Source organism: Taeniopygia guttata, chromosome 1 (genome assembly GCF_048771995.1).
Source record: "Taeniopygia guttata chromosome 1, bTaeGut7.mat, whole genome shotgun sequence".
In the NCBI taxonomy this organism is placed as follows: domain Eukaryota; kingdom Metazoa; phylum Chordata; class Aves; order Passeriformes; family Estrildidae; genus Taeniopygia; species Taeniopygia guttata.
Window position 1 is genome coordinate 91,728,776 of NC_133024.1, and position 27,406 is coordinate 91,756,181.

A 27,406-nucleotide genomic window follows, 5' to 3' on the forward strand; every position below is an offset into this window, starting at 1 on the left:
TTAGGTCACCATCCTGTTTTCCAGCTGTGCCTGGAAAGCTGCTTTAATTTGCAGTAGGCAGACCTGGAAACATTTATTCTATATATTAGGACTCAGCATGAGATTTTTTAAAAATCAATTTAGTTTAAGGGATGAGATTTATTGTGCTGTTCAGAATTATCAGAATTAATTGTTGTGGGATTCTAAGGCCTGTCTGCCTTATTTTGGTTTGGTAATGCACACATTTGAAGATCTTCCAGTTGTCCCCTTCTATTTGAAGACTAGGAAGAGGTTTCAGACTACACAGAGGGGTTTACTTTTGGGTGAATCTAAGCCAAGAGATGCATTCCAGGATCCTATTTATTCCCTTAATCAGCATCAAATGGGAGGTAATTCGTGTCAGCTTTAATCTCTTACCTCTCACACTGAGAGGTCTAGGCTAAAGTGCCTTATGTTGTGTTTCTGGGAGCCAAGAGCTGCATGCATTCAAGGGCTATTCAGTAAATTCATAATGTGTCTGAGCACTTCTCCAGAAGCTTTTCATGAGTGTTACTGACAGAGGGCTTTTGCAGTATAAGTAAATTATATTACTTAGGTAGGTTTTTTTTTTTTGGTTTTTTTTTTTTTTTAACCATCACCTTATTAATAGATTTTGAGTCAATACTCCTAATGGATAGATTTTTTTTGTGACATGACACATTGTTGAAATTAATTTGTTATCATTAAATTTATTGAAAAATATTGGGGAAGATGACATAAAAGAGTGTGGAGATTTCCAGGACTCCTCAGGTTTGTCTTCAGCAAAAGATAAATGGTATTGCTGTGCATTACTGCTTGACAGAAATTTATGGAGTTTTTTCAGAGGTGTTTTACTGTTAAAGATAGAGCTTTTGCCTTATAGAAGGAGGTGAGGCTCTGACCCTGCAATGGACACATGCATACTAAAAAGTCATCCACAGTTATCATTTTGCAGCTGGCCTTTATGGACCTCCATAAAGCTTTTGGAGCACTTTAAACTTTGGATAACATTTTCCTTTAGCCTCTGATCTGCTGTACCTGACCTCTTTCCTCCTAATCTCCTTCCACCTGAAGGAGGCACTATAAAACTTTGGTAGCATTGCTGTAGTTATTTGGATATGTTTGTGTTATTTGGTTAATCAATCTTGACCTTAAGAATAGATTCAGAGGTCTTTCTTCAGGGCAGTCTCTGTTGGTAACCAGTACACAGTAGTGACTTCTGTAACCCTTTGTTTTGGTAATTTTGCTGAAAAAAGAATTTTTAAAGAAACAGTTTAGCTATATTTTTAAAATCAAGTGGTAATTATCTTTAGAGTTACTAGTCTTAGCCATACTTGATCTCAATGTCATTCTGTTTCAATGGACAACTCTGGATTTACTATTGACAGGGAGAACAAGGGGTAAGAGGGCCCCCAGGACCCCCAGGACCAGCACCTCATATGAAAGAAAAAGGGAGTGAAATCATAAAGGGAGAAAAGGTGAGATGTTAAATGATAAAACTTTTTTACTTTTCATTAAAGCATAATCAAAAGGAATTAACAAATAGAAGGAATTAACAAATAGAAGTGAAAGAAGAAAAAACAAAAAAACAATGTCACCCACAGCAAATTTTTCAAAAATTTCTACCTATTTTACTTCATGAGGAGTCTTAATTTTCATTCTAGATGTCTCTCTAAAAATATATATGATAGATAGTAAATGCATCAATAATTGCATAAATAAGTAAGTGGCAGATTACTTTCTTCAGAAGGAGGATTGATAAGGATAGGATATTGTAAAAATATTTGGAAGGTTTGAATTAAGTAGCATATACTCAACTTTTAATACACATATTTGTGAAATCTTAATGCTAATGAATTTTAAATTACTGAATTAAGCAGTTGAAGCAATACATACTAGTAAAATAAACTAGCTTAATAGATTCACATTTGACCTTTGTCTAAATTCTTGCACATCATACATTAGGCATAGTTCTGTGCATCATACATGCACACATGAGGCACAGTTCTTGAAATGGAGAACAGGATTAAATGTCATTTTGCTGAAATGAAGAATTATTTACAACCTAAATGAATAATGTTTAATTTAATTTTTTAAAATAATTTCATTAGGGTGATCCAGGTGAAAAAGGCGAACGGGGAAGTCCTGTGAGTATTGAGTTATTTTTTTTACTACAATAAAAATTGTAAAGACTCTGATTATAGCATTGAATATCTTTTTACCTATTAGTTAAAGGCAAATTTACTTTGGAATTTTAATCTTGTGAGTATTTATTTTCCAGGGAATGCCAGGTTCAGGTTTCAAAGGAGACAAGGGTGACCCTGGGCAGCCTGGTCCACGTGTAAGTATACTCAATTTTATCAATACCTTAATTGCAGTTAGTGTATTGTTTCCATTAGCTAACTAAACTTAGTAACCATTAGTTAAACAGCAAATTTGCTATATTTCAAACAAGAAAGTTTTGCTGTAACACAGCTGTACAATCAAGGTAGTAGTAACATACAGTAATGTTAGTATGTAACATTTCATTTAACTAAAGACATTCAATAGTGGCTTGCAGTGCTGAAGGTGAAGGCAAAACTCCTATTAATGCAAGCTGAATAAAGATTAAATCATTCCAGAATGGAAGAAAACACAAAGAAAAATAATCACTCTGTAGGAGTGCTAAATGGAACACGTTGAATTGATTTCAAATTCTCTCAAATTCAAATTCAAATGTGCAATCAACAAAATAAGCCTTCTTACCCTGAATGTAGAGATTCGTACAAAGAAAATGAATGGAGCAAAAAATTCAGGTGACTGAAATCCTGTTACTTGCTGGTTTCTTGCCTGGCTGTAGATGCTTGAGGACATAAGGTCTGTTACATTTGTCTAATCTGACCCATATCATAGTCTCATCCATAGAACTTCTCCGTGAGTCATACTGTAGCTTTCATAGCTGAGCAGGTAGCAAATTGTGCTTTTTTCTACATTCAAATGTATCTAAAGTATTCTAAGTAATTCTATGTTTCTTGAGGTGTGGGTCTTGATAAACTGTTAGGCCCAGCACATCTATAGGCATTTGATTGTTCTTTAGTCTGAAAAGAAAAAAAATATCTCTTTCTACTATGCTTCAAAGTCAGATGTTCTATTAACTTTTCAGTAATGTGATGGGATAATTTTTTCTATCATATATATTTTTTTACTCTTATTGTAAATGCAGGCTTGAAACTGGAGGAATGGAAACATGTTGGCTTAGAGCTTTTTGAGGAAACCAGAACATCTGAATTTATCAAAAGTACAATTTTGAGTTTCTGAAGAGCTCTCTGAACAAAGTTTCTAAGATATTTTATATATAATTGTTCAGGAAATCATAGCTACTTCTGAAATTAAGCTAAGTCTTGAAAGATGAACAGATGTTACAATCTGATATTGAAAATAAAAATGAAAATAAACCATATGATTAATTCTGATCACAGTGTCTATTTGAAGACTCTCTTGACTTTGCAGATCAAAGTTTTAATTAATCATTAAAATTACTTGTAACCCTTCATTATAAAAGACCATAGCTTCACACCTCAATGGTGGTGGCCTGTTCATGTTTGTTCTATCATTTTTGTCCTTGGATTGTGTGAAGACAAAATATTTTGACCTAAAGTGATGGGATCATTTTTCGACTGAGTTACATGCACTGTTACTTTGTGTATCAAGTATCTACTTTTCTTTGGGTTTATGGGACAAATTCATATTGCTTATGCTACACATACAATCTAAGCACTGGGACACCAAGTGAAAGCCAGGCACCAGTGCTTCAGGCTACAAGCTGATGTCCCAGCCCGAAGGGAAGGGAAGGGAAAATGCTGAAAAGTAGGTTTGCCCATCTAGATAATTTGTCACATAACTGTTGACTTCTTCAAGGGAATCGTATCCCCTCTATAGGTTAACACAGTGGACTAATTGTTGTAATTTTACTCTGGAGGAGGGAATTTTGACTTCTAGCATATCATTTGCCTTAAGATTTGAATTTCAGTGTGAGGGAAGTGGATTTACCACTACATTACCCTGTACCAGTCTGATACAGGGCCACTCTCCAGGCCTTCTGCTGAAACTGAATAACTATGCATGAATGTCTTGTGAACTTGGAAAACCTAAATATAGAAGGGGATTGTTGTGAAGGAAAAAGATGGATCTGGTTCCAGTTTCTTGTGCTGTAGATATATTTTGTCTTGAAGACTCTATGAAAGGGAAATTTATGTTATTTCTGAATCTGGGAATGGATTTGCAGGATTTTATTTAATTTGGCGTCTTGGAGGGTGTTGGGTAATAAAAGCAGTAGGCATATTCACCATTTGTACCCTCTGCTCTGTTAGCTGAATTAACACACTTTGATTAATGCATTGCAATAGTGATAATTTTGTTATAGTATTCCACCCACTGTATTTAGAAATTGCATGTATGTGATTGTCTGTTAAAGCAGAGTGGAACTTGGTGTTTTACAGGGAAAGCCTGGAAAAGATGGTGAACCTGGACTGAAAGGAGAACCTGTATGTATTTTACTCATTTTCCAGTACTGTTTCTTACATTCAAAACAAAGAACTGTCTGTGTATTATAGACAGTTGATATTTTCTAGCCTTCTGAATTGTTTATTTGAAGTAGTTGCTTTCAGTGAATTTGTGACTTTTAAAATTTTTAAACTTTGCTACTGTCACAGCTAAGATCCACCTATATTTGTCTCTTCTGGTTTCACTTTCTTCTCCACACAGGGTTTGCCTGGAGGGTTTGGGATTCCAGGACGACCTGGGGAGCCTGGCTTAAAGGTGAGTAGTAGCAGCTTTTGCTTCCTTTCACACAGAATGAGTTAATAGATTTTGTGGTGTGTTCATTGATTGCATTAAAGCAGTGAATGCACATAAAGCAATATTAATTGAATGTTCCTAAGCTGTATTCAGAGACTGTGAGAAGTCAAAATGAAAGTATCCCCAATTCAGATCTCTTACCTGTGTTGATTAATGCAGGCTTTATTTTCATAAGCTCTTTGTCCAGCCAGCATAGGTATAAGTGTACTTCCCTAAAACCTCCATTTTCTCTTCAAACAGTGCAAACCAGTACAGGCTTGCAAACTAATTACTGCTGCTGGTTATTATAGCATTGCAGGTACTTGCCATGTGGATGTTGTTTGAACCTGTATCAGAGTGTTCATTTGTTGAGGAAATCTGATTTTGTTGGCAAAAAAAAATCTGACCAGGATTTAAAACATAAAATCTATTTTGATTTAGGGTGACAAAGGGGAGCGAGGTTATCCAGGACCTCCAGGAAGAGTAAGTAAAATAAATTTCTATTTAATTTTAAACTAAAAATAAAATAAAATAAAATGTTGTGAAAGTCAAAGTGCTCAAGAGAAAAAGAGATATGATGTATAGTCTGCTCTTGTTCTCTTCAGTCATGTCCATATTTTTCCTTAATAGAAGCAAAAGTTGGGTGCAGTTCTTTAAAGTATGTTTGAAATTTGGGAAAGGAACCCTTAAATAATATTGGAGTGTTTTGTACTGTGAATATAATAAGCATTGCTAATCAGTACACAGTACCCAAAAGGCAGTTCAAAAGAGTAAATCTGCCAGTTTCAGGGTTGTGGTGTAACCACAGCTGGGAGCTAAGCACCAGACAGCCACTCACACACTCACTGTCCCTCCTCAACATGGGATGGTAAGGAGTATTGGAAATAGGTAACATTCATTAGATAAGAACAAGTTGTTAATAAAAACAAAGTTACTAATAGTAGTAGTAGTAATCATGAAGAAATGGGAGATAACAAGAAGAGAGAGAGGAATAAAACCTGAGGAAGACAAGTGTTGCACAGTGCAATTGCTCACCACTTGCTGACCAATGTCCAGTGAGTCCCTGAGCAGAGATTGGCCATTATACACAAGAAGAAACCAGGAGAGCAATTTATAATTTTTTAAACATTTCAAATAAAAAATGGGGTTAGTTAGGAACAAATAGATGATTGGTGGAGCTGCTTCCCAACTATGGGAAAAAATGCCCAACATCTGCTAATTTGGTTTGGAAAATTGTACATACTTCCTGAATATCTTACTGTAAATGTTAGCATCCTATATACTGACCTCAGATCAACGTTAGCAAAAATTGGCAGAACATAATATTTTAAAATAAAAGGTAATACAAACCTAATGGACCAGTTCTTTGACCATGTTAGAGTTTCTGGTATCATTCTTTTTGAGAAAGATGCTATAAAAGCTCTCCACTTAATCCTTAAATTGATAGGAAGGCATTTGAGTAGAATAGGAAATATTTATTTTCTTTGGTAATTCCTCAGCAGCTACAATCCTTTCACTTGCTAAAATTGCAAGTATAATCAAAACTGCTGAAAATTGTCAATAAAACTAAAATGGCCTCTGTACCATCAGATGAAGATGGGGGAAATATGATGGCTCAGTTGTATGTTTAGTCTTTGTCCTGTGATTTAGATGATAGATACTGGACCAGTAGATACCTTTGGTGAAAAAGGAGACCCTGGAGTTTCAGGTTTGCCTGGACTGAAAGGTCAAAAAGGTGAAAAAGGTATGTATTTTGTCTTGTCTTTTTAATTGAGTTATACTTTTGGTTTTCTTGTTAAAGGAAATTAAAATTGTACTATCTGTGCTCAGGAGATCTATTTGACGATGTAAGGTTCCAGTTATTTAATTGGCTTCAGGTTATTATATTTTGCAATAGCTTGTAGGACACTTCTGGTTCTCAAGATAATTAAGATTGCCTTTCAGTTATAGATGAAAAATTATGAACTGGGATCAGTTTTTATGGCAGTTAAATAATTCAGTGAGAGTATCTAAGAAGTATGGAAATCAACATGAATATAAGGGGACTAGTTAGTGCAAAGAATCTTGCGACTCCTTTGTAAAAGTCGGTTGCTAATTTTTATCCTTAGATTGGCTTGCATATTTTAAAAAATCTTTAGCAAACAGAAAAAATCAAGCATTTCCCTTCCCATTTTCCCCATTACAGACTATAGCCAATTCAAGAAAAATCACTGTGGAAGTTGGCACACAGCAGGACCTCCCTGAATGTATTTCTTGAAGATATATATAGATTATTTAACTTAAGATATGATTCTGAATGTGAATATGCATGAATATGAATTTCACTTATATCTCCTAAAAGTTCACTTTCACTGGCATTGCAGAATTCATTGCCTAATTGAAACTTTCTCTTTCTAAAGGCTTCCCTGGTGCACAAGGAATCCCGGGACCTCCAGGTATGAAATTGTAGCTACTGATTTTTTCATGTTGGCATGTGTTTGTGGGTGAACAGTCCTGAGGGATATTCTCCTCAGCTGCTTTCAGTTACTGCCTGACTTTCTGGACACCTAAGCACTGACCTCTCCAGGGTTTAATCATCCTTGCAGACCCTTCCTCTAGATTGCTTTTCTCATGTCTCTGATGTGATCCAGCCTTGTTCTTTCTGTTCTGCTCTGATAACTTTCTGCTGAAATTGAAAATGCAGTACCGAGTCTGTCAGAGACAGCCCAGAGGGTGTGACCCCATGAGGCAAGAAGAGTTGTTAAATGTGGATGTGTGTGTGTGGGCACATTTACCTGAGTGTGTATGCTCATATCTTTGTCTTGCTCTCATGTCAGCTCTGTATGTGTTTGTGTAAGCATAATAAAATAAGGTTTGTAGAAAGAAATAATAGTTGATCAAAGTCATTCCTGAAGGCTTCTTGCTTTTTTGACTGTGTCACTCGGTCTAATAAAAGTTATTTCTTTTGCCTACAAATGTTGCCTTTTCAGAGCTGTAATATCTTGCCATCCATGGTAACACTGCTTTTACATATATAAGTACACGTACATGTGTTTGACCTACACCAGGATATTTGCTTTTTAAAACTTAGGCAAATCATCTCTGGAGACATGACACTTAACACATCCTGCAGTGATACTACCATTACCTTCCTTGCTTTCATTTTCTATCTTGGCAGTGAGCTAAATATGAAATTAATGTGAGCCAGGGTCAGATAGTGTCCAGGAAAATTTTCACAGGTTAGGGAGAAGATGCTATATACCACAGGCTGTAATGATAGCTCTTGGTCTGTAAGTACCCTACAGAACTGCTTTTATGGCTTCTCTATCTTCCTGCAGTGTTGCAGGTGACTCAAAATGTTTCAGTGGTCAAGTGTAGTGATGAGTTGTGAACTGAAAGCATTAAAATATGAAGACCTGTGTGACTGTACAGATAGCTAAAAGCAGATATTAAGTAGGGTTTTTGGTAGTTGTTATACTGCCTCCCTTTTTTGGCTGTTTATCACTTATTATTCTTATAAACCATTTTGATTTTAGCATTCCTTAAATCTGCTAGCATTGTGAGTACTTATTTTTTGAAGTTATCAGACATGCCCTCCCTTTCTAGGTGTGTTTTAGATTTGGTTTGTTATGAGGTAAGGAAGTGTGCAATAGTTTCTTGATGGAATAGCTAAGTTAACTCCAGTGTTGCCACTATTTACTACTCAGCAAAAGTGTGTCCAACTGAATCTCAGAGAAGCACTTGATACAGATGAGGTGTATTTCTCTAGGGACCTGACAGAAGTGAATTTCTCTCAGCTGTATTGAGTATACTCAATTTTGTATCAATCATTAAATAATTAAAAATATAGTCCCTTTTTTCTTTTGCATTAACAATTTTCCATTTATCTCCAAAACCCTGTGAAAATTAATGTGTTGATAATGTTGCTGTCGTTTCACTTGTCATTTATACGTGTATGTTTTACTCTGTTCATAGGTCGACCAGTTCCAGACAGAGTAGGATCACCTGGTGTCCCTGGAGAGAGAGGTGAAAAAGGTGAAAAGGGTTCTCCTGGGTTCCCTTCACCTGGAATCCCTGGAAGAGATGGTTTCCCAGGTCCCCCTGGGTTGCCTGGCCCACCAGGACCTCCAGGCAAAACAGGTAGGTAAAGCCCTTGGATGCTTTTCACATTGAAGGCTCATAATGCACATTTAAAAAGGAAAAAGATTATAAAAGCTATTATCAGGATGTATGTGTGTCATGGAAGAAACATATCTGAGTTGCTGATGAACCAAGTAAAAGCTGTTGCACAGTGTAGGAAGTCACTTGTTTCATTACTGGGAAAGGATAAAGATTCTTTGATGAATAAATACACTTTCTACAAAATTTCTACAAAATTCATTGTTAATTTCATTGTTAATTAATTGTTAATTAATTTCTAAAAAATTCATTGTTAATTGTTAGAATATAGCCAAACACTTGATCTTAATTCACATTAATTTGTTCTGTGTCCTATTGTGTCAATGTAGTGATAGTGATATTTGTATATTTTCAATTAAAAAAATAGGAGATACTGATAGTGTTCTTAGCATAAAAGATAGCTGTTCAGTGTTATGATTTACAGGTCTTCAGTACCAGGCTGTGTAACAGATGGGACAGGTGTGAGAACTGCAGTGTGAGGTACTAGTTTGCCAGGAGTTTTTATTTTAAAATAAAATTATCTTAGAGGAAAACGGGGTCATAGAAAGGCTTGGGTTGGAAGAAACCTTTCAGATCATCTGGTTCCAACCCCCCAGCACAGGCAAGGATGTCAGCTAGCAGATCAGGGTAAACACCTGCTTTATGGAATAAATGAAAAGGCAGTAATGACGTGACAAGTAAATAACATCAGTAGTAATGATAACAACATTGCACACATTTTATTAGATTGCAATAAAGGAACTTTAAAGAGAAAAATGTTTTTGCTCTGCAATGACGCAATAACCAAGTATATGTGGAAGTGGTCCATGCTAAATAGTTCCTTAAAACTAATGTTTCAACTCATAGAAAACTTTTACTATGGGTGATACTGATATTGTGAGTTAAAGTATCATTTCAACATCAGGAATGATATCCCTATTGCAGTAGTTAATGTACTTGAAAGTTATTGAAAGAAACATTGTTCTCTATGGAATTCCTAAACCAAAGATACTTTGTTCAAAAACAGGGGAAGATGCCTGGTTGTTACTGTGTTTGCCAGTGAAGCAGTGCAAAATCCAGCATGTAGAACATGGAATTAAATGGCTAAATCTTACATTTCCCTAAAAATTTATATTTTTCTTACAAATTATTGTAATTGCTTAATTCTGCTCCTTCCCCAGATACTTCTTTAGCCTTCTTCAAGTACATAAGGGGAAGCAATTCTTTTTCATTTAACTTGTTTTCCAAACTTCACATTAGCATTTTGACTATTGGCTTTGGCCAAAATGATGTCATGGTATGTTGGGTCAGATCCTTCATCATATAATCAATCAGAGCAAGCACTATTTATATACTTATATCATACCTGATAAATATTCTCATTTGTTACCTATTTCAGATCCTAACATATGAAGTTTGTTGTTTTCAGAAGGCTTGATCAGTGTGAAGAAGTTAAATAGATGTCGACAAGCTGCTCTTATCTAGAAAGTTTCCTAAAATGTTGAAAAAGAGAAGTCAGGGTCCTTCTTAATGAATTTCTTCTGAACATCAACACTCTCCATTCTCTTCAGGGTCAAACCATCAGTTTTTCACCCATGATACTTTTCCAAGCCAAAACTTAAAATTAAAATGGATCTTATGTTGAAATTGTTTGTAACCTTATTATGGCAGAGCCTGTCTTTTCTCTGTAATTCCTAGGGTTTCTTAAGCAGTGTATATGGAATAAAAATACAGAATCCAAGTCAAATTTTTCCAATTAAATCCAATAAAGGAGTAAAATGTTATCCTGAGTTACCACTTTTCGTAGGTAACATTTCAGGTAGGATATAAATGCAACCCTATAATGGAAACTTGCACTTGTCAAAACAATATTCTATATTGCAATTTCATTTCAGATGGAATTGATCAATGCCAGCAGGGAGAACCTGGTGCACCAGGTAGTCCTGGACTTCCAGGAAGAGATGGATTTCCAGGAGAGATGGGAGAGAAAGGTAATAATATTTTAAAGTGATTGTATTCCAATGCTTAGTAGCCTGGAGCTTGGGTATGTAAAGAGGTGAGCAAATTAGGCTGGATCTAGAGGAAGTGTACTTAAAGTTAGTTAAATAGTTCATGGACATGGAAGATGTTTCTTGACTCTCTGGTGAGTAGAGAAGGATACTCTATTTTGAATTGTGTGATATGAACTTCTCTTGGCCTGCTCATTTCTGGGAAGTGATAAAGGATGGCCCAGGGCTGCAAGAGGAGCAGAAAGGGTTGAGTGTAGCCTATTGCCTATGTAAAGTGAGCTGTTTAAGGCAATTCGGGGTATGAATTCTGAGATGCAGACTTAAAGAGGGTCAGATGAGTTGAGAATGAAAATAATTTATGAATCATTGCCATGAGAATAATTGAAGATAAAATTTTAACACCTATAGACAACCTTAAGTTGGACATTAGGAAGAAGTTCTTCACAGAAAGGGTGCTTGGGCATTGGAATGGGCTGCCTGGGGAGATGATGGAGTCACCATCCCTGGAGGTGTTTAAGAAAAGTCTGGATGTGGCACTGAGTGCCATGGTCTTTTGACATGGTGGTACTTGGTCATGGATTGGCCTCAGTGATGGCAAAGGTCTTTTCTGATCTGTGTGATTCTGTGAATAGGACTGTAAACCATATGTTTTAGCAGCATTAACTAAATTAACATTTTTAAAAAATTGCTGCAAAAATTTACATGGTGATTGCTCCTTTCTAATCTCATTCTGTTCACTGTTTTTTTTTTGGTTTTTTTTGTTTTTTTTTTTTTTTTTGCAAAATTACAGTGACCATAGAAGATTTCCTTTTTCTGCTTTAATAATTTTATTTTCTCTTTACCCACTGAGTATTTATTTTCTTCTTTTTGATGCTCTTCAACCTCTTTTAACCATTCTTTTAAATATTAACCTTAGGATAAGACTTACATTGATTTTCATGCCATTCCTTTAAAAATTTTAAAGAATTTTGAACATCAACTCACTGATATTTTCTCCTTGAAGCATGGAATTAGAAGTAGCAATTTATTTAAATATTAAATTGACATTTGCCCTGAATTGATATGCTTGTAGTTATCTTGAATATTTTTGTTGCTATTCATGTCCTTTGTTGTTTTCTTTTTCCAGGTGAGAAAGGTGAAGCCTGTGCCTTGTGTGATAAAGTAGGACCTCCTGGACTTCCAGGACCACAAGGACCACCAGGTCCAGCAGGTGAGAACTCCTTAATTACCCGAGAATGAGCTATGTAGGTTAAATTCTAAAAAAATGCAGCATACATAAGAAAATTAATTACATTTTGTCCCACTAATCAAATTGTTTGTGGAACTAATGAAAGGACTAATGAAAGGAGGGTGGCATATTCCTGTTTTTGGCCTGATTTCAAATATCTAATACAATCAACCAGAATTACCAGGGAAGCAGAAACTGGCTACAATCAAGGGTCTTTGCAAATTGTGGCCCAAATATTTTCACAGTGAGAAATAATGTGGGAACCATTTGCCTATGTGCCCAGGCTTGACAGTGACCCATACATTTGTTTCCAATTGCAGCACTAAATTATGTGGCCCAAAAATAAAATTTTTTTTTTGCTACCATATGAGAGAAGTGCCACATGCCAAAAATTATATTATACCTAATGTTTTTCCTAGTGCTGTTCAGAAAAATGAATGTGGTTTAGTTACTTTCAGTTCTGCATTGGTTACATGAATTGGTAAATTAATTCCTATGTCAAATGAATCATTAACTTCCAAGTTTATGAATGCAGGCATGCAACACGAGTGCATTAATCAAGACAGCTTCACTGGCTTTGTCAGCATTATGCTGGTATTACTGGGAATGGAATGAGACACTTTACAGGGGATCACAAAGAATTCATGTAAAATGAGCCATTTGTAAAAGCATGTAATAAATTAAGCCTTTTTTTTTGTCTCTCTGAAAAGGTTTTCCAGGACAAGCAGGTTTCAAGGGTGACAGAGGCTTACCTGGACTTGATGGCCTTCCTGGAGTCCCTGTAAGTAATGCCTTGACAAATACTACATGTCCTGCTAGGCATATGATCAAAAAACATGTGATGATCAGTGTATCAGTGTGCTTGTGTAACAGTTCTGTTTAAAAGCAAACAAAAAACGCCCCTCCCCCCCAACGGTGCACTGATATGATACAATTAGGGTTAATGATGCCTAAGAAAACAGCATAGGAAGAAGTGGCTTTGAACCTTAAGAGCTAAAAGAGAGCTGTCAGATATTGGTTATACTTCTGAGTTTATCCATCATAAGAGCTCGGTGGGACACATGACCTTCTGCCTGAGCAAGCTAAGCAGTGGAGCTGGGTAAAGAGCAGGATTTCTCAGGAAACAGATGCAGGTATTCCCTGACCTTCTCCTGAATTGTTCCAGTAACCCTTTGCTGGTGAGTACAAATATATTGAGAGAGAGACAGTGCCATCTAGTGTAGTGTAAGCAATGTAATGTTAGCAGGCAGCACACTGTGGCAGTTTTGCTTAATTTTGAATCATAGAATAAGAGAAAATGCTGAGTTGGAAGGGGCTCATAAGGATTATTGGGTCCAACTCCTGGTCCTGTGAAGAACATCCCAAAACATCACATCCTGTGCCTGAGAGAGTTGTCCAAGTGCTTCTTGAACTTTACCAGGCTGTTGTGACCACTTTCCTGGGGAGCCTGTTCCAGTGCTTAGCTGTCCTCTGGATGTAAAACCTTTTCCTGATATCCAACCTGAACCTCCTCTGACTCAGCTTCATGCTGCTTCCTCAAGTCCTGTTGCTGTTCACAAGAGTGAAGAGATCAGTGCCTGCCCCTCCACGTCCCCTTATGAGGAAGCTGAAGACTGATAAGAGGTCTCCCCTCAGTCTCCTCTTCTCCAGGCTGAACAAATCAAAATGACATCAGCCATTCCTCATTAGGCTTCCCCTGCAGACTCTTCACCATTCTTGTGGCCTTCCTCTGGATACTCCCCAGTAGTTTAATGTCTTTTTTATATTGTGGCACCAAAAAAAGTATTCAAGGTGAGGCTGCCCCAGCCCAGAGCAGAGCAGGACAATCCCCTCCCTTGCCCAGCTGGCCATGCTGTGCCTGATGTCCCCCAGGACAGGTTGGCTCTCCTGGCTGCCAGGGCACTGCTGGCTCATGTTCAACTTGCCTTTGACCAGGACCCCCAGGGACCTTTCCTGGCACTGCTCTGCAGCCTCTCATTCTTTGGTCTATCCACACACTCAGGATTGCCCCATCCCAGGTGCAGAATTTGGCACTTGCCCTTGTGCTGGTGATTGCCCATCTCTGACTTGTTTCTCTCTGCAGTGCCTTTCTGCCCACAAGTGAGCTGACAGCTCCTCCCAGTTTATTGTCACTGGCAAACTTACTTATTATTCCTTCAAGTCCTGCATCCAGATTGTTAATGAAGGTTTTGGGAAGTGTCTGTAGTATGTTCTGTAAAACACAATTAGTAAACAGGAACGTTAAATACTTTTGAAGAAATAAAGGAAAGCTGTGAAAGTGGGTAGCATCTAATAAGATTACTTGTAAATTATGTTGAGGCAGCACAACATGACTCTCAGTAGGCCAGAAGCAGAACAGCTGTAAATGTAACACTTGTCTAAAATGTCACACAAATTACTCCTAAATGAGCAGTGTACTACCACAGCTGCATTTTGACCTAGTCAGAGTCCATTTAAGTGCCCCTGTGGACACTGTGGTAGGTTTTTTGCTGTGAAAACCTACCACAGCATCTATGTTCCTGTAGCATCATGTGGGTTTTGACACCATTGTTAGTGTGAGAGACTGAGTCTTCCCAGACCTCTTTCCCCCAAAGATGCCTGTTTCCTCACAGCTGATCCTTTCTGGCAACATAACTTGTCAGTCAGTGACATTCCTGTGCACTGGCTTTTTCACACACTGGGGTTATGTGAGCTCTGTCTATCACCTGTGGTGAGAGAGAGTACCTTCAGAAGTAAAAAAAAAACCAAACAACTTGTATAAATTCATTACCCAAGGAATCTATTTCTCTCCCTGATGTATATATAAAGCCTTGTTGTCTGAACTCAGCCAATGAATGTTGACTGAGATGAATTTCTTATCTATTGCCACCACGATTAATTGCATTACCCAGTGACTGAATGTAGTGTAATATCAATGGGATCCATGAAAGAAACAACGGGGAAGAAAATAAAAGATGTTCTAATGTATTTAAGCTTTTTTGCTGTCTGTCATTTGTTCTTGGCACATGTTTTGCCACACGTTTGTGTTTTAGTTTTATTGCCTCATAAGTGCTATTCATGTCTTTAGTCAGACAAGGTTCAGCTGCTGTTCTGAATGCTTTTAAGCTTGTTTTGCTCTGCAAAGTTCAGCGAGGTAGTGATCCAGCATATAATTTAACTTGGAAAAACTACATAGAGGCCAGCCTCGCAAGCTGACATTGCTTACTGCCGTGCCAAAACATCAGAGTCTGATTCAGAACACTCCAATGCTAATGGAAAGATTACCATTGACCGTGTTCTGGTTCTGGCTGAAGTGGAGGGTACACATGAGCTGTACATAGTGGATGTTGCCCATGATGTTGTGTTTTACTGCCCTAATGAGTAGCTCTGAGTCACTAGACATTATAGACTGTTCCGCTAAGAAAATTTCATTCAAGTCCTAGAAAATACGTAAGAGAAAAATTGAAATTCTGGAAATCCTGTAGGCATACCATTAGGTAGGTAATCTCTTTCCAGAAGAGGTTAAAAAACTATTTTTTGAGCATGTGCATTGTATTCTGATAGTACCAACTGACTGTGTCAGCTGTTCAAAGTCGATTAATATTAATAATGATTGAACATATGTATTCACATCTGCTGAATGTTATGAATAAACTACCCAAGGGAGAAGCTTTCTGCTTCCAAGACTGCTGTGTGTTGGAAAATATTCTCATTTGACCTCCTTAGTCAATGACTTGGTGGTTCCCTTAATTTGGATTTGCAATTCAGTTTCTGGAGGTTTGCTTTCTTTTATAGTTGAAGGGTTTGTAGGGCAACTGATGACATCTAAATTTATGAAATTTCAGGGTCCCCCTGGCACTCCAGGACTTATGGGCAGCCCTGGGCCAAAAGGAGAACCTGGAGATTTTACTTATGATTCTATCCTGAAAGGCGAAAAGGGAGATCCTGGTTTCCCAGGACAACCAGGCATTCCTGGAAGAGAAGGAAGACCAGGAAAAGATGGATTTCCAGGTCCCCAGGGTCCAAAAGGAGCAGCGGTATGTTTGTTTCTTTATGTTTATGTATTATCCTACTGTGTGTTTATTTATGTTTACTTATTGTGCTATACATTCTGTCTTTCAGATCAGAACTCATATGCTTTTGTGCCCTATACATGCTTTATGTTTATTGGCCTAGTTTATTTTTCCACATCTATTCTTTACCTTGAGTAGTACATTCTTCTCAGAAGATTATTCAATTTTCACTTGAAGTACTAAGGGAGAAAGTTCTTCAACAACAGACAATTTCAGAGCTAGGTTTTTCAGACGATTTCTTTTTAGAAGTCATGCAAATAAGTAATCTGACTCAAATGCATTCAACATGGCTTGATACTCTCAGGACTATAGAGAAAAGGTTCAGACATGGACAGTAGTTTTATCCTTTCTGCCTTTCTCACAGCTTGATAGTGAGAGCTAGTGTGAATGATTTAGCTGATATTTGGAGATGATAGAACAAATGCAGTTATCCAAGTAGAAATTGTGAAGACAAGATTCAAGTCTGTTCTAGCATATTTCTCTTTCTGTGGAAACGAATGCATGAAAATCTGGCAATGATAGAGTTCAGCTGATGTGGATGTGGAACTGAATGTGGAGCTCACCTCTACTCCCAGAGGAAACATGGCCTGCATGTTACAGTTATCTTCATTGCTAGATGTGATCTCCATGTGCTGTTCCTCATGGAACCTTGTTCTGTTTCCATTGAACTTGATAGAAAAAAATCCACTTTCTTCAACATTACAGATACCTGTGCTAAATCCCAGTTACAAAATATTCAGAGAGGATGGTGTGTTCTGCCTTGCCAGGAAAGGCAAGAAGTACACTTATACTTTCCAAAAATTAGGGTACAGCTGGCTTGAAAGGAGAACGTGGTCCCCCTGGCCAACCTGGATTCCCTGGAGTGCGTGGTGAAAGAGGTTTTCCTGGCCCTCCTGGGATAGGGACTGCAGGATTACCTGGTGAAAAAGGAGACAGAGGCTTTGCTGGAACCCCGGGTTTACCAGGACTTCCAGGTAATGCTATAATGTGTTAAAAAAAAAAAAAAAATTAAATGGCACCCTTTAAATGCTACAACCTAGAGGATCATCAGAATTTAAGCCAGAAATAAAAAGACTTCCTAATTTGAATCAATTTTCTCTTTCACCAGTATAATTGCAAATTTTTGAGGGCGGTTTTCTTGAAGGATTTCCTAGGCAAAATAGGATGGTTTAGGTTCATCCTAGTTTTTTACAAAGCTTCTACCAAAAAATCTTCATAACAAGTCACTTGTAGTGGTATGGATGAACTAATAATGCTGTCAAGGTAGAACTCCCTTGTTTTATTTCATCAGTTTCTTTTCTCTAATATAGCTTTACATTTACAGGAGCAAAGGGTGAAGCAGGACGAACTATTTCACTCCCTGGACCTCCTGGGGCAGATGGCCTTCCTGGGCCACCTGGTTTCCCTGGACCTCAAGGTACAGCAGTCTGATTATCAAGATGGTTCTGTTCCCCAGAAATTAGCCTTTGTGTTAACATTTGTCTTGTTTTTATTTGCAAAGGTGACAAAGGGAATCCTGGGCTTCCAGGTAGACCTGGCCTACCAGGAGAAAAAGGTGCTGTTGGGCAGCCAGGTATAGGGTTCCCTGGACCTCCAGGTCCCAAAGGTAAGATAAAGCTATCCATCTAACAGAGCAGGTGTAGCTGGAGTGTGGATGGAGGTCTAGGCCTGCACTGTCATCCAGCCATAGCTGCATGGGATTTGGGAGGTGCAGCTGATGAAGCTCCCTTGCAAAAGTCACAGTGAGCAGAGCAGCCCAGAGAGCATTAGAGTTCAGCTGCACACTTGCTTTGTGTAGTGCAGTGGTGCACCTGCAGACAGTGTCACAGCTACTGCCAAAATGGAAAGTGATATGGTACAGAAACTGACGTTGATGAGATGAGATGACCCTTCTGAGAGATGAAAAACACTGTGTGTGTAGTTGGTCCAGATAACATGCTAATGTAACTGTAACAGCTGTGGGCCAGAGCTTGCAGCTCTGCTGGGTCCCAGCTTGAGAGTGCCTTGGTTAGAATTCCAGCTTACTCAACATAAGTGTAGTCCTCCCTCCATGGCCATTGTCAGCCTGTGCAAGTAGCTTAGAGGCAGTCTAAATGGTTTGGATTTTTTGAAGATGTATTTCACAGTACTGCTGCTAATTCAGAAATAAATGAATGAACTTGCAGCCGCCACCCAAATCACCAAAATTCTTTTGTGTCTTTGTTATTATTTCTTATGTTTCCACACATGAATAAACTGGGAGGGTCAGAAATTTAGTAAGGAGAAAGGGCATATTTTTCTCTGTAACCATGTCTGGTTCCTGTGAGAGTGCACTGGGACCTGAACAGAAAAGGCCCATTGTATCTGGAAAAGAATTCCTGTATGCACTTTGATGTCAGATGAAAGAAATGACACATTAAATATATTTCTTTAAAGGACCCTTCCATGAACTCAGCTCTGCCCAATGATATTCTGGTGTCTTAGCCTAAAAGCTGGATTTCTGCCTGCTTTGTCTGAAATTTGTTGTGTGTGTGCTGATGTTGAGTGAGTGCTATCTTTAAGGGACTTGCAGAATGTTGTAGGTATTCCTTCTTGCATTCTCAAGGTGCAGTTCATGTGCTAGTTCTGGCATAGAAACCTTTTGTATGAAGCCCTCAGAAGGACATGTAGAGCATGTCACAAGACATAGAGTGCACAAAAGGTGTTGATTCACAGGTGGGCTTTGTTGTGTATCCCTCAGTCTGATGCTGCACACATGAAGTTGCCTTTTGTGAAGAAGACTTTGGGAACCCAGTTTTGCAGGATGTTTCTCACCAGGGAGATGGGAGATAAACACACAAGGGTATTTATTTAAGAGGAGACACTCAACATTTATTTATTCTGGGTGGTTGTTTCTCTTCAGAAGCCAACTGCTGCACAAAAGTCAGTGTTTGAATCTTTGTTGGGACATTTGTATACTGGCATGCCTAGAAGTTTGACTACCCAGGTCTTGGTTAACACATCCCTATGTATAGTTCAGTTTAGATGCTTAAACAGCAGAGGTCACTTACAGACAGAGAGGGTAATGATGTGACTATTGTTTCATTTTTCTTTGTTTTATAGGTTTCCAAGGTCAGCCTGGCTCACCTGGTCTGCCAGGAACTCCAGGAACCCCTGGTCTGGATGGTTTGCCAGGAGTTCCAGGTTTACAAGGCCAAAAGGTAGATGTCAGCTGCTGATACTGTTATCTGTGACTCCTCATATTGACAGGAACATGTGCAAGGAAAAACTTTAAAAGTTGGCCAAACTGCCTTTCATTTTATGTTTCCCACTGTGCACACAAGGGGACAGAGCAGATGGATAAATGCTTGTCATTAACACTTTTAAAGGGCATATTCCCCTGAAGTCATGTATAGAGATCGGTACATATGCCCTATACTGCGTGATTTAAATACATTTAATAAATGATTTCTTGGTTTTGGTGTGTTGATTCCTAATCTGTTGTGTTTCTTTGGCTAGGGTGAACCTGGTGTAGGTCTACCTGGTCCTAAGGGATTGCCGGGCCCCCCTGGCCCAGCTGGCATACCTGGAGAAAAGGGAAGTCCGGGACTGCCTGGTTTACGTGGCGAGCAAGGCTTTCCAGGCATACCTGGACAGCAGGGATTCAGAGGTAATGTCACTGGAAAAATACAGTTCTGTATTTGTATTTCTTTTTAAGTCATTCTTCTGCATAAGCAGCAAAAAGTCTATTCATTACTGAAATATCCTACTGATATCTCAGGGAATTGCCCTTTTCCTGTCTTGTTTTTTCCTACCACCCACCAGCAGAAAATGCTAGCAGCAAAGAGCAGCCCTTCATCCAAACCCAGGCTTGGAGGTGTTGGTGGCTCAATGAAGTCTCCTTGGCCATGTGCTTCCAAAGCACCTTGTCTGGCATCTTCAGCAAGCAAGATGTCAAACAGCATCAGAGAATGCTTGGTCTATATTTCTCTTGTCTCCCTGCAGGTGACCCTGGTCTCCCAGGTCTCCAAGGCTTACAGGGCCCTCCAGGTGCACCGGGGCTGGGCCCTCCAGGATTGCCAGGACCTGCTGGGCAGCCAGGACCCCAGGGACCACCAGGTGAGCGGAGAATACTCCCATGATGCTGCTTAAGAGCAGAATTTTTGCATAAGTAGATAACACGAGTAAAAGTGTTGCTTGAGAACTTTTTGCAGTGTGAAGTTGATGGGGGTAGATGGGGGGACATGATGGTGGGCTGCCTCCACGCAGTCCAAAATGCAGGGTGAGGCCTCCTGGGAGGATTGCTGGCATTTGGATTGGTCTCCTTGGGTCATTTATGGGTAATAGATACAGGTTCAAAGCCTCTCTTAGGAAATGAGGTCTGGTTCTGCTGTCTGCCTTTGAATCTTCATCCTCCGTGCCATGTCATTTGTGAATCACAGGTGGACATGGTCAAATATGCATATTAATGGTTTTCCTTGTTTTTTGTTAAGGACTAATCCTGTATCTTCTGCTTTTTCTAGGATTTCCTGGAGTAAAAGGAGAAAGGGGCTTCCCTGGTGTCCCAGGTCTAGATATGCCAGGACCGAAAGGGGATAAAGGTAGCCCGGGCCAGCCAGGAGTCCCAGGCTCTGTGGGGTTACCTGGCCTGCCAGGTCCACAGGGGGCTGTTGGACTGAAAGGATCAACAGGTAAACACCTTGTCCCTCAGAAATTAGCATCTTTGACAGCTGTTTTATTAAGTTGTGGTATCCCACCCTTTCACTTGGTTAGGAATTGATCAAAGAGCCCAAGCTTGGGAAAATGCATGGACTGATGTCAGTAAAGCAGCTCTGTGCACATGTAGCTGAAATGTTGCTGCAGAAGTCCTTTCATGGGTCAAATCCAGCAGGTTGAAGGAACTAGCCTTGCTCCTGTAATAATGAAAGGGGATTATTCTGCACAGATTTAGTGACAGAGTATGGTTTTAATAATGCCTTTGTTAGTGACAGCATTGTTTGCTCTCATAGGAAATTTTAAGAAGTTGTCAAAAACCCATTACAAACTAGTTTTTATAATACTGTTTTTACTGTTTTCTCTATTGGGCTGTTTATTTTAATTATCTTCTTTGTCCCATTTTTCCATAAGTAGTGCAACTCCTAATATGATAGGCAGTTAATAATTCTGCTTCTTGTATTTCTTTACACTGCTTGCTTTATTTTTGTTTTATTCACTCTTTTCCTTTGGCTTCAGGACCCAAAGGAGAAATGGGAGTTATGGGAACTCCTGGATTGCCAGGAACTCCTGGACCAGTTGGAGATAGAGGGTTTCCTGGTGAAAAAGGTAAGAGAGAGATTTTCTCAAAATAAAAATTTCAGACCCCACATTTTCCCCAACAGAAGTTGGGAAATAACCAAAGATAAGGAGTATTCTTGGCCTAAGGAACCGTTTATGTCAAGTGACTTTTCTCTAAGTTAGAAATAGTTTAAAAGGCCATATCCTAGGAACAGTCATGAGTTTGGCCACCAAAACATGATTTTTGATCCATTCTTCAAGAACATAAGGGTTTGCTAGGTTTGGGGCTGCTATAGGTATTACTCCAAGAAAAATACATAATTTGAAATTATGAAAAGCCAGTAGGAAGGTCTTAATGAAGAACCTCAGATAATGCTCTATATTAATGCAAAACTCATGTCCTTACTGTTTCAAGAATCTAAAATTAATGGCTGTGAAGTGGGAAAAATATGTCAACTTTCTGACAGAGCTATTGTGAAGTATAAAAAAAAAGTCATAGGAGCTGTTCCAGAACATGATTTTTGGTGCTCAAAATCTGAATAAATAGATAATTTAGTTTGTTGTTGTCTACTTAATATTCTTGTAAAGTTGTATATGCCCCTATAACATTCAGTGTTGTCTCTTTATAGGTAGTCAAGGCTTCAAAGGTGTAATTGGACCACAGGGTGATCCTGGTGTTAAAGGAGATAAAGGTGAAGCTGGTCTCCCAGGAAAACCTGGAGAAATGGACATGGACATGGTTAGCCTCAAAGGCCAGAAGGGAGATCAAGGAGAAAAAGGTAACTTTATTATTTAACTGTGAAGAAGTGGAATTAACACTCATATACTACCAAGCAGCAGTACTTTAATTCAGTTTTGTGTTAGTTTTAGGCAACAGTTTTTAAAATAAAGAGTTTCACATAGCAAATATAGATATTTTTCTGGTGTTTTTCAACTCTATAGAAAAAAAGATTAATCACAGAGCAGAAGGGTTTTGTTTGAATAGAAGAGGTACAATTTGTCCTTTTATAATTGATTATACCTCTTTAATCACAAGACCCTCTGAAAAGAAAAGAAATTTTAAGAGTAAAACTAGAGCTTTCCAGAAGGGAAAAGCTGTCTTTCATATAAAACATACAGTTGTGGCCGTGATGATCAACTGATAGTATAAGAAAAAAAGTGAGCAGCCTTTTTTGACACGTGGTTCTTGTGACCTGAAGAAAACTCAGGAAAGAAATGCATTTATATCACTGATACCAACAGATGAACTTATGTCAGTTTAGAAATATCTGGAAGTATGCAGGAGAAAGGAATCAGTTTTCTGTTCAGAAACTTCATGGTTATAGATTTGTTAGCTTTTTTAGATAATACATTATTTTTGGATTTTTAGTTTAACTGCTAATTGATAAATTAGTGGTTTGAAATAGTTTTCTCTCTGGTATTTCTTTTCAAAGAAATAATTGTTTATATTTTGCATATTTTTAATATTTGTTCTTCTTACTATAAATTACTTTTTATTAAAAAACATAAGAGTTTTTAATAAATGATAACTTTTTTGTTAAAATGGAGGTGTTGAGCTTAGAAGGGAACTACTGAGATCTTGTGGTCTTGAATTTCCCTCAGCCAAGTCCTTCAGGGTTTAACAGCATATCATGTTTTCTGAAACAATTATTGTTCTTTTTACACTTTCTGATTTCTCCCCAATTTGGCTGCATCCTTGTAAGAGTGCACATTGCTGAAATAAGCAAAGTACTTCAACTCAGGCCTGGCTAGAATGAAATTTCCCTTTCTTGAAACAATAGTTAGCTGAGTTTGTGATTAGCTATAATTCTTAGTCCCTTAGTTCTGGACTACTGCCTGTGTAATAATTTTTCATTTTGTATGTGTGTTTTTGACTTCTTCTATCACACACAAGGTGCATTATGCCTTTTGATTTTCACTGTGATGATTTTCAAGCTTCACTCCAACTCTTCAAAACTCTTCTGTAGTCTAATCCTGTCCTCTTTTTGAGCCTTTCCTTTAGAGTATCTGTACATTTCATCAGTCTATTCTAGGGCAGATTCCTTTCCAGTTTGACAGTGAATCACTAATAACTATACTATGTTGTATTTGAACTGTGGAAACAGGAGAGTATCCCAGTCTTAGCTACCTCTTATCTCCATGTCCTGGCTAATTGTCAGAAGGAGATCTGGGCTCACGTGTTCTGGTTGGGTCTCAGAGAAACCTGGGCATGTGGGTAAGTACTGCCTTGCAGTTTGGGCAGCCAGGGACTGCAGGGGAGGGCATCAGCAAGTGAGAAGTACATCTGCCCTTCAGCTGAGATGCAGCTTCTGAGACTACTTTTAATGAAGCTCCCAGCCTATAAAGATCTCATCTAGTTTATTTTTTCTTATTTTTTTCTGATCTTGATATGTAGAGTGGTATATAAAGTCTTAAAACCACATAGGTTATTTTTACTATTTCCTTATCTACTATTGGCATGTAAGATGATTGATTTTATGTTGTTTCTAGAAACCTAAATTAAGCACGCTTGTTACATGCAAATAAAGAAACCTTTGCTGAGAAATTAAAATGGTTATTCCTTTGGTTTCTAATTTACTAATCTCTCCAGCACTAACAATGCATGCTTGCAAACTTCTATGCTCTACCTTTTCCTGACCACATGCCATCTACAGATTGGCCTGGCTCACGCAGCCTGGAAGAGTGGGTTCCAAACAGATCCCAGCCTGCAAATTTCTGCTCTTATCTCATCCTCTCCAACCAAAAGATACTTAGTACCAGCAGAGAAAAATAATTTAGTTATACTCCATACCTTGCTGATCTTTTGGCTGCCTTCATTCTTCCAGACATGAATATCACTGTAATGCTTTTAGAAGCTTCCAAAATACAAACTGTGCAGAGAAGATGCAGAATTTTTATGGCATATTATCAGTGATGCTTAATGAAAAAAATTGGGGTTAGACATCTTGAAATGTTTTTAATAAAAGCTGCTTACTTCAAAACATTCAGTGACTTATCTTCAGTAACTGTCGTCCTTCAGCTAACAGAATTGTTTATGACCACTAGGCACGGACATAAAGTTGGAGAAGAGGCACACTAGTCAGTAAGAGATCAAGCTTTCTGAAGGTGCTTTAACATTAAATGAAACAGGGAAAACAGCAAATTTCTGACTGTTTACTAGTTGTTCACATGTGCCTTTTAGAGAGTTGAACAGTCAAATCAATAATTTCTGTTAACATCTGTCGGCCACTTTTCAAATAACTAATTAATCTAACTCAAACAAACATTCATTCCAATTTCTTTTATAGATATAACTTGCTCTGTAATTTGCACAGACACCCATAAAATTGCAATAGTTTTCAGCCTTTTCTCAGTACTGGTTTAATGATTGGAAAATTGTGTTTTACTCAGCCATTTTCTTATTCAGCAGAGAGAAGCAACAGTGATCAAAATTAACTAGAAGGATTATAATATGTAATTATAGTAAATTGTAATAAAACTGATCTCACTGTGTATTTCTTTTTGGTGTCCAGGGGACCATGGAGCAGCAGGAGAAAAAGGGATACGTGGGGATTATGGAGAACCAGGAATTCCAGGGAGAGATGGTGAACCTGGTACTCCAGGACAACCAGGTATGTCTGAAGTTAACAGCAGACAGACTGTTTGTCAGGTATTTTAAACCTTGTTAACTATGGGATTCTTAATTTCTCTGTTGTCCATAGGACCAAAAGGCGATCAAGGCCCCCCAGGGTACCCAGGGGATCCAGGAGTTCCAGGACAAAAAGGATCAGTTGGTGAAATGGGTCTGCCAGGTACTGATTGCTAGGAATTTCTTCTTATTTTTTCTTCAAGTTAATATAGAACACTACGAGAAAACTATGGAATATTTGTTGGTGTAGATCTACTAAACAATTGCACTGTTTGCAGTGACTGAATGTTAGGCTTTTGGGACATTTCTTTTCAATCCTATTTTGATATACAAATAATAGGATGATTTCTTGAGTTTGTACATGCAAATCCTTTAGCTGGGTCTTTAGGTTTTCTATATTTGTTTCAGGCAGACAGTTTTTTGAGTGGTGCCTGTTAGTCTGTCTCTGATATTCTGTGAACTGTGTTAAGCTTCCTGTGTATTTTCCCCATTCTAAAAGGTTTGGTGAGTTGCTGTGTACTGAGTGTCAATTATGAACTGTAAGGGTCTGGGAATAATGTTGTTGTGGAAGGAACTGGTAAAGAATTAAATGGAGAAGAACCTATAACTCAACATGGAAACTTTGTCTCCATTGGGATGGCCTTCTGTCTAGCATATTTAGGAAATTAAAGTGAAAGTCTGAAATGGTAAAAGAAGACAGAAAACATATGCAGTAGAAGATTAACTTTGTTACTGTACTACTATTAGAAATTATTCAAATAAAAATAAAGTTTTATTCAGTTCATATTTTTAGCAAAATCTTTATTTATTCTGAATCCAAGATTATGACTGTCTTCTATGAGTTGATCATCCCATAAAAAGTCCCATTTAGAGAGTGGATCTCAAAAGAAAAATATACTTACTTTTATAGTTCTGAATAGCTAAAGCAACACTGAAATATCACTGAGGGTACCACTGGTTCTGATGTACCCATTTTTCTCTTCCCTTTACTAGGAACACCTGGAGAAAAGGGTCTTCCTGGAGTACCAGGTTCACCAGGTACACCAGGGTTCCCTGGACAAAAAGGTGAAAAAGGAGACAAAGGAGCACCAGGTTTTCCCGGAATTGGCTTTCCAGGGGCTCCTGGTGAGAAGGTATTTATACCTCTAAAGATTTGGTTATCTCTACCAAGCACTTGAAAAGATGCTGTTGGCCTTTAAACTGTTTTGTTATATTTTCTATTATGCTAATTTAACTGCCTTATGAAAAACTTGAAAGGTGTGCATATGTACAGGTTTAGATGCAGTCTATTTGATGGAACCAGTATTTCCAGTGTTCTTTTTTATTATCTCTCCTCAAAATAGTCTAATTCACAGTGCTAGAAATGTAGGGAAGGGGAAGAACCTTAAAAAATACGAGTCAATAATGCAAAAAGGGCATTTTACGATCAGAGAAAATACACTAAAATAATGTTACTGTACTTTTACAAAGATACTATACAGTGTTCAGATACTACTGAAAAGTGAACTGTGTTAATACCATCTGTAAAGTTTAATTTAATCTCTAATAATATCTAATAGGAGTCTAATTTGTTTCATATTCCTTTTCCTAGCTGTACAATGACAGTTATAATGAATTTATAAGTAAAAATGCTAAAAATAATACCTGCTAATCTGGTAGCAAGCTTACTGAGGACTCAAAAAAATACTTTTTTTTAAGATGATGAAGTGTAATAAGTTAAAATGCTAATTTTGAAAAGACTTTGTACAGCCATCCTAAAATGCATAGAAGACTGCTCATTTTCATATGTAGGTATTAAGCAATTGCTGGATTAGTTAAAAAGCTCTGATAGTAGAATTTAACACCAAATTTAATCCTAAATTACATTGTTCAGGAGTGGAAAAACAATGTAATTCTTTAAATTCAGATGGATAAGAGGGGTGACATCTATCACTACATACAGAAAAAACTGTTTCTGAATTAATGTCCGGATTTATGTGTTCTGCTTCTTCTAGGGAGAACCAGGAAGAACGGGTAGTCCAGGTGTATCTGGAGATAAGGGTGAAAAGGGTAGTGCAGGAATTCCTGGAATGCCGGGTGCCCCAGGTCCCAAAGGATCCCCTGGCATGGCAGGATTTCCAGGCAAGTGTTTATGCTTTTACAAAACAGAAACTGCAGTGAAAAAATAAAGTAAAAATTATGTAAAATATCCCACATGGAAACACATTTTTCTTCCTTTCTTTAGGAAGCCCTGGCCGCCATGGAGAAAAGGGTGAAAAAGGACTTCCTGGCTTAAGTGGGATTCCAGGTTTAAAAGGAGAACCAGGTA

At 38.0% G+C, this 27,406-nt stretch overlaps 1 protein-coding gene across 3 annotated transcripts in view; it reads left to right on the top strand.

Moving 5' to 3' along the window:
• The window catches only part of COL4A1 (collagen type IV alpha 1 chain), a 119,540-nt gene that overhangs the window by 71,052 nt on the left and 21,082 nt on the right, over positions 1 to 27,406 (top strand). For 2 of the 3 annotated variants that reach the window (XR_012057492.1, XM_072933668.1), the window contains exons 13-39: positions 1,386 to 1,475; positions 2,109 to 2,144; positions 2,279 to 2,338; positions 4,476 to 4,520; positions 4,741 to 4,794; positions 5,254 to 5,295; positions 6,463 to 6,556; positions 7,212 to 7,247; positions 8,767 to 8,931; positions 10,845 to 10,940; positions 12,085 to 12,168; positions 12,897 to 12,967; positions 16,011 to 16,202; positions 17,044 to 17,212; positions 17,563 to 17,655; positions 17,740 to 17,844; positions 19,320 to 19,417; positions 19,716 to 19,866; positions 20,202 to 20,315; positions 20,720 to 20,887; positions 21,429 to 21,518; positions 22,100 to 22,249; positions 24,983 to 25,081; positions 25,172 to 25,261; positions 26,092 to 26,231; positions 27,093 to 27,223; positions 27,327 to 27,403. Coding sequence is in view for 2 of the 3 variants with exons in the window: in XM_072933668.1 (XP_072789769.1) it covers positions 1,386 to 1,475; positions 2,109 to 2,144; positions 2,279 to 2,338; positions 4,476 to 4,520; positions 4,741 to 4,794; positions 5,254 to 5,295; positions 6,463 to 6,556; positions 7,212 to 7,247; positions 8,767 to 8,931; positions 10,845 to 10,940; positions 12,085 to 12,168; positions 12,897 to 12,967; positions 16,011 to 16,202; positions 17,044 to 17,212; positions 17,563 to 17,655; positions 17,740 to 17,844; positions 19,320 to 19,417; positions 19,716 to 19,866; positions 20,202 to 20,315; positions 20,720 to 20,887; positions 21,429 to 21,518; positions 22,100 to 22,249; positions 24,983 to 25,081; positions 25,172 to 25,261; positions 26,092 to 26,231; positions 27,093 to 27,223; positions 27,327 to 27,403 (2,740 nt within the window). In the remaining variant the exon portion in view is untranslated. Of the gene's footprint in view, positions 1 to 1,385; positions 1,476 to 2,108; positions 2,145 to 2,278; positions 2,339 to 4,475; positions 4,521 to 4,740; positions 4,795 to 5,253; positions 5,296 to 6,462; positions 6,557 to 7,211; positions 7,248 to 8,766; positions 8,932 to 10,844; positions 10,941 to 12,084; positions 12,169 to 12,896; positions 12,968 to 16,010; positions 16,203 to 17,043; positions 17,213 to 17,562; positions 17,656 to 17,739; positions 17,845 to 19,319; positions 19,418 to 19,715; positions 19,867 to 20,201; positions 20,316 to 20,719; positions 20,888 to 21,428; positions 21,519 to 22,099; positions 22,250 to 24,982; positions 25,082 to 25,171; positions 25,262 to 26,091; positions 26,232 to 27,092; positions 27,224 to 27,322; positions 27,404 to 27,406 lie in introns of all 3 variants that reach the window. The other variant, XM_030280344.4, reaches the window with a different exon arrangement.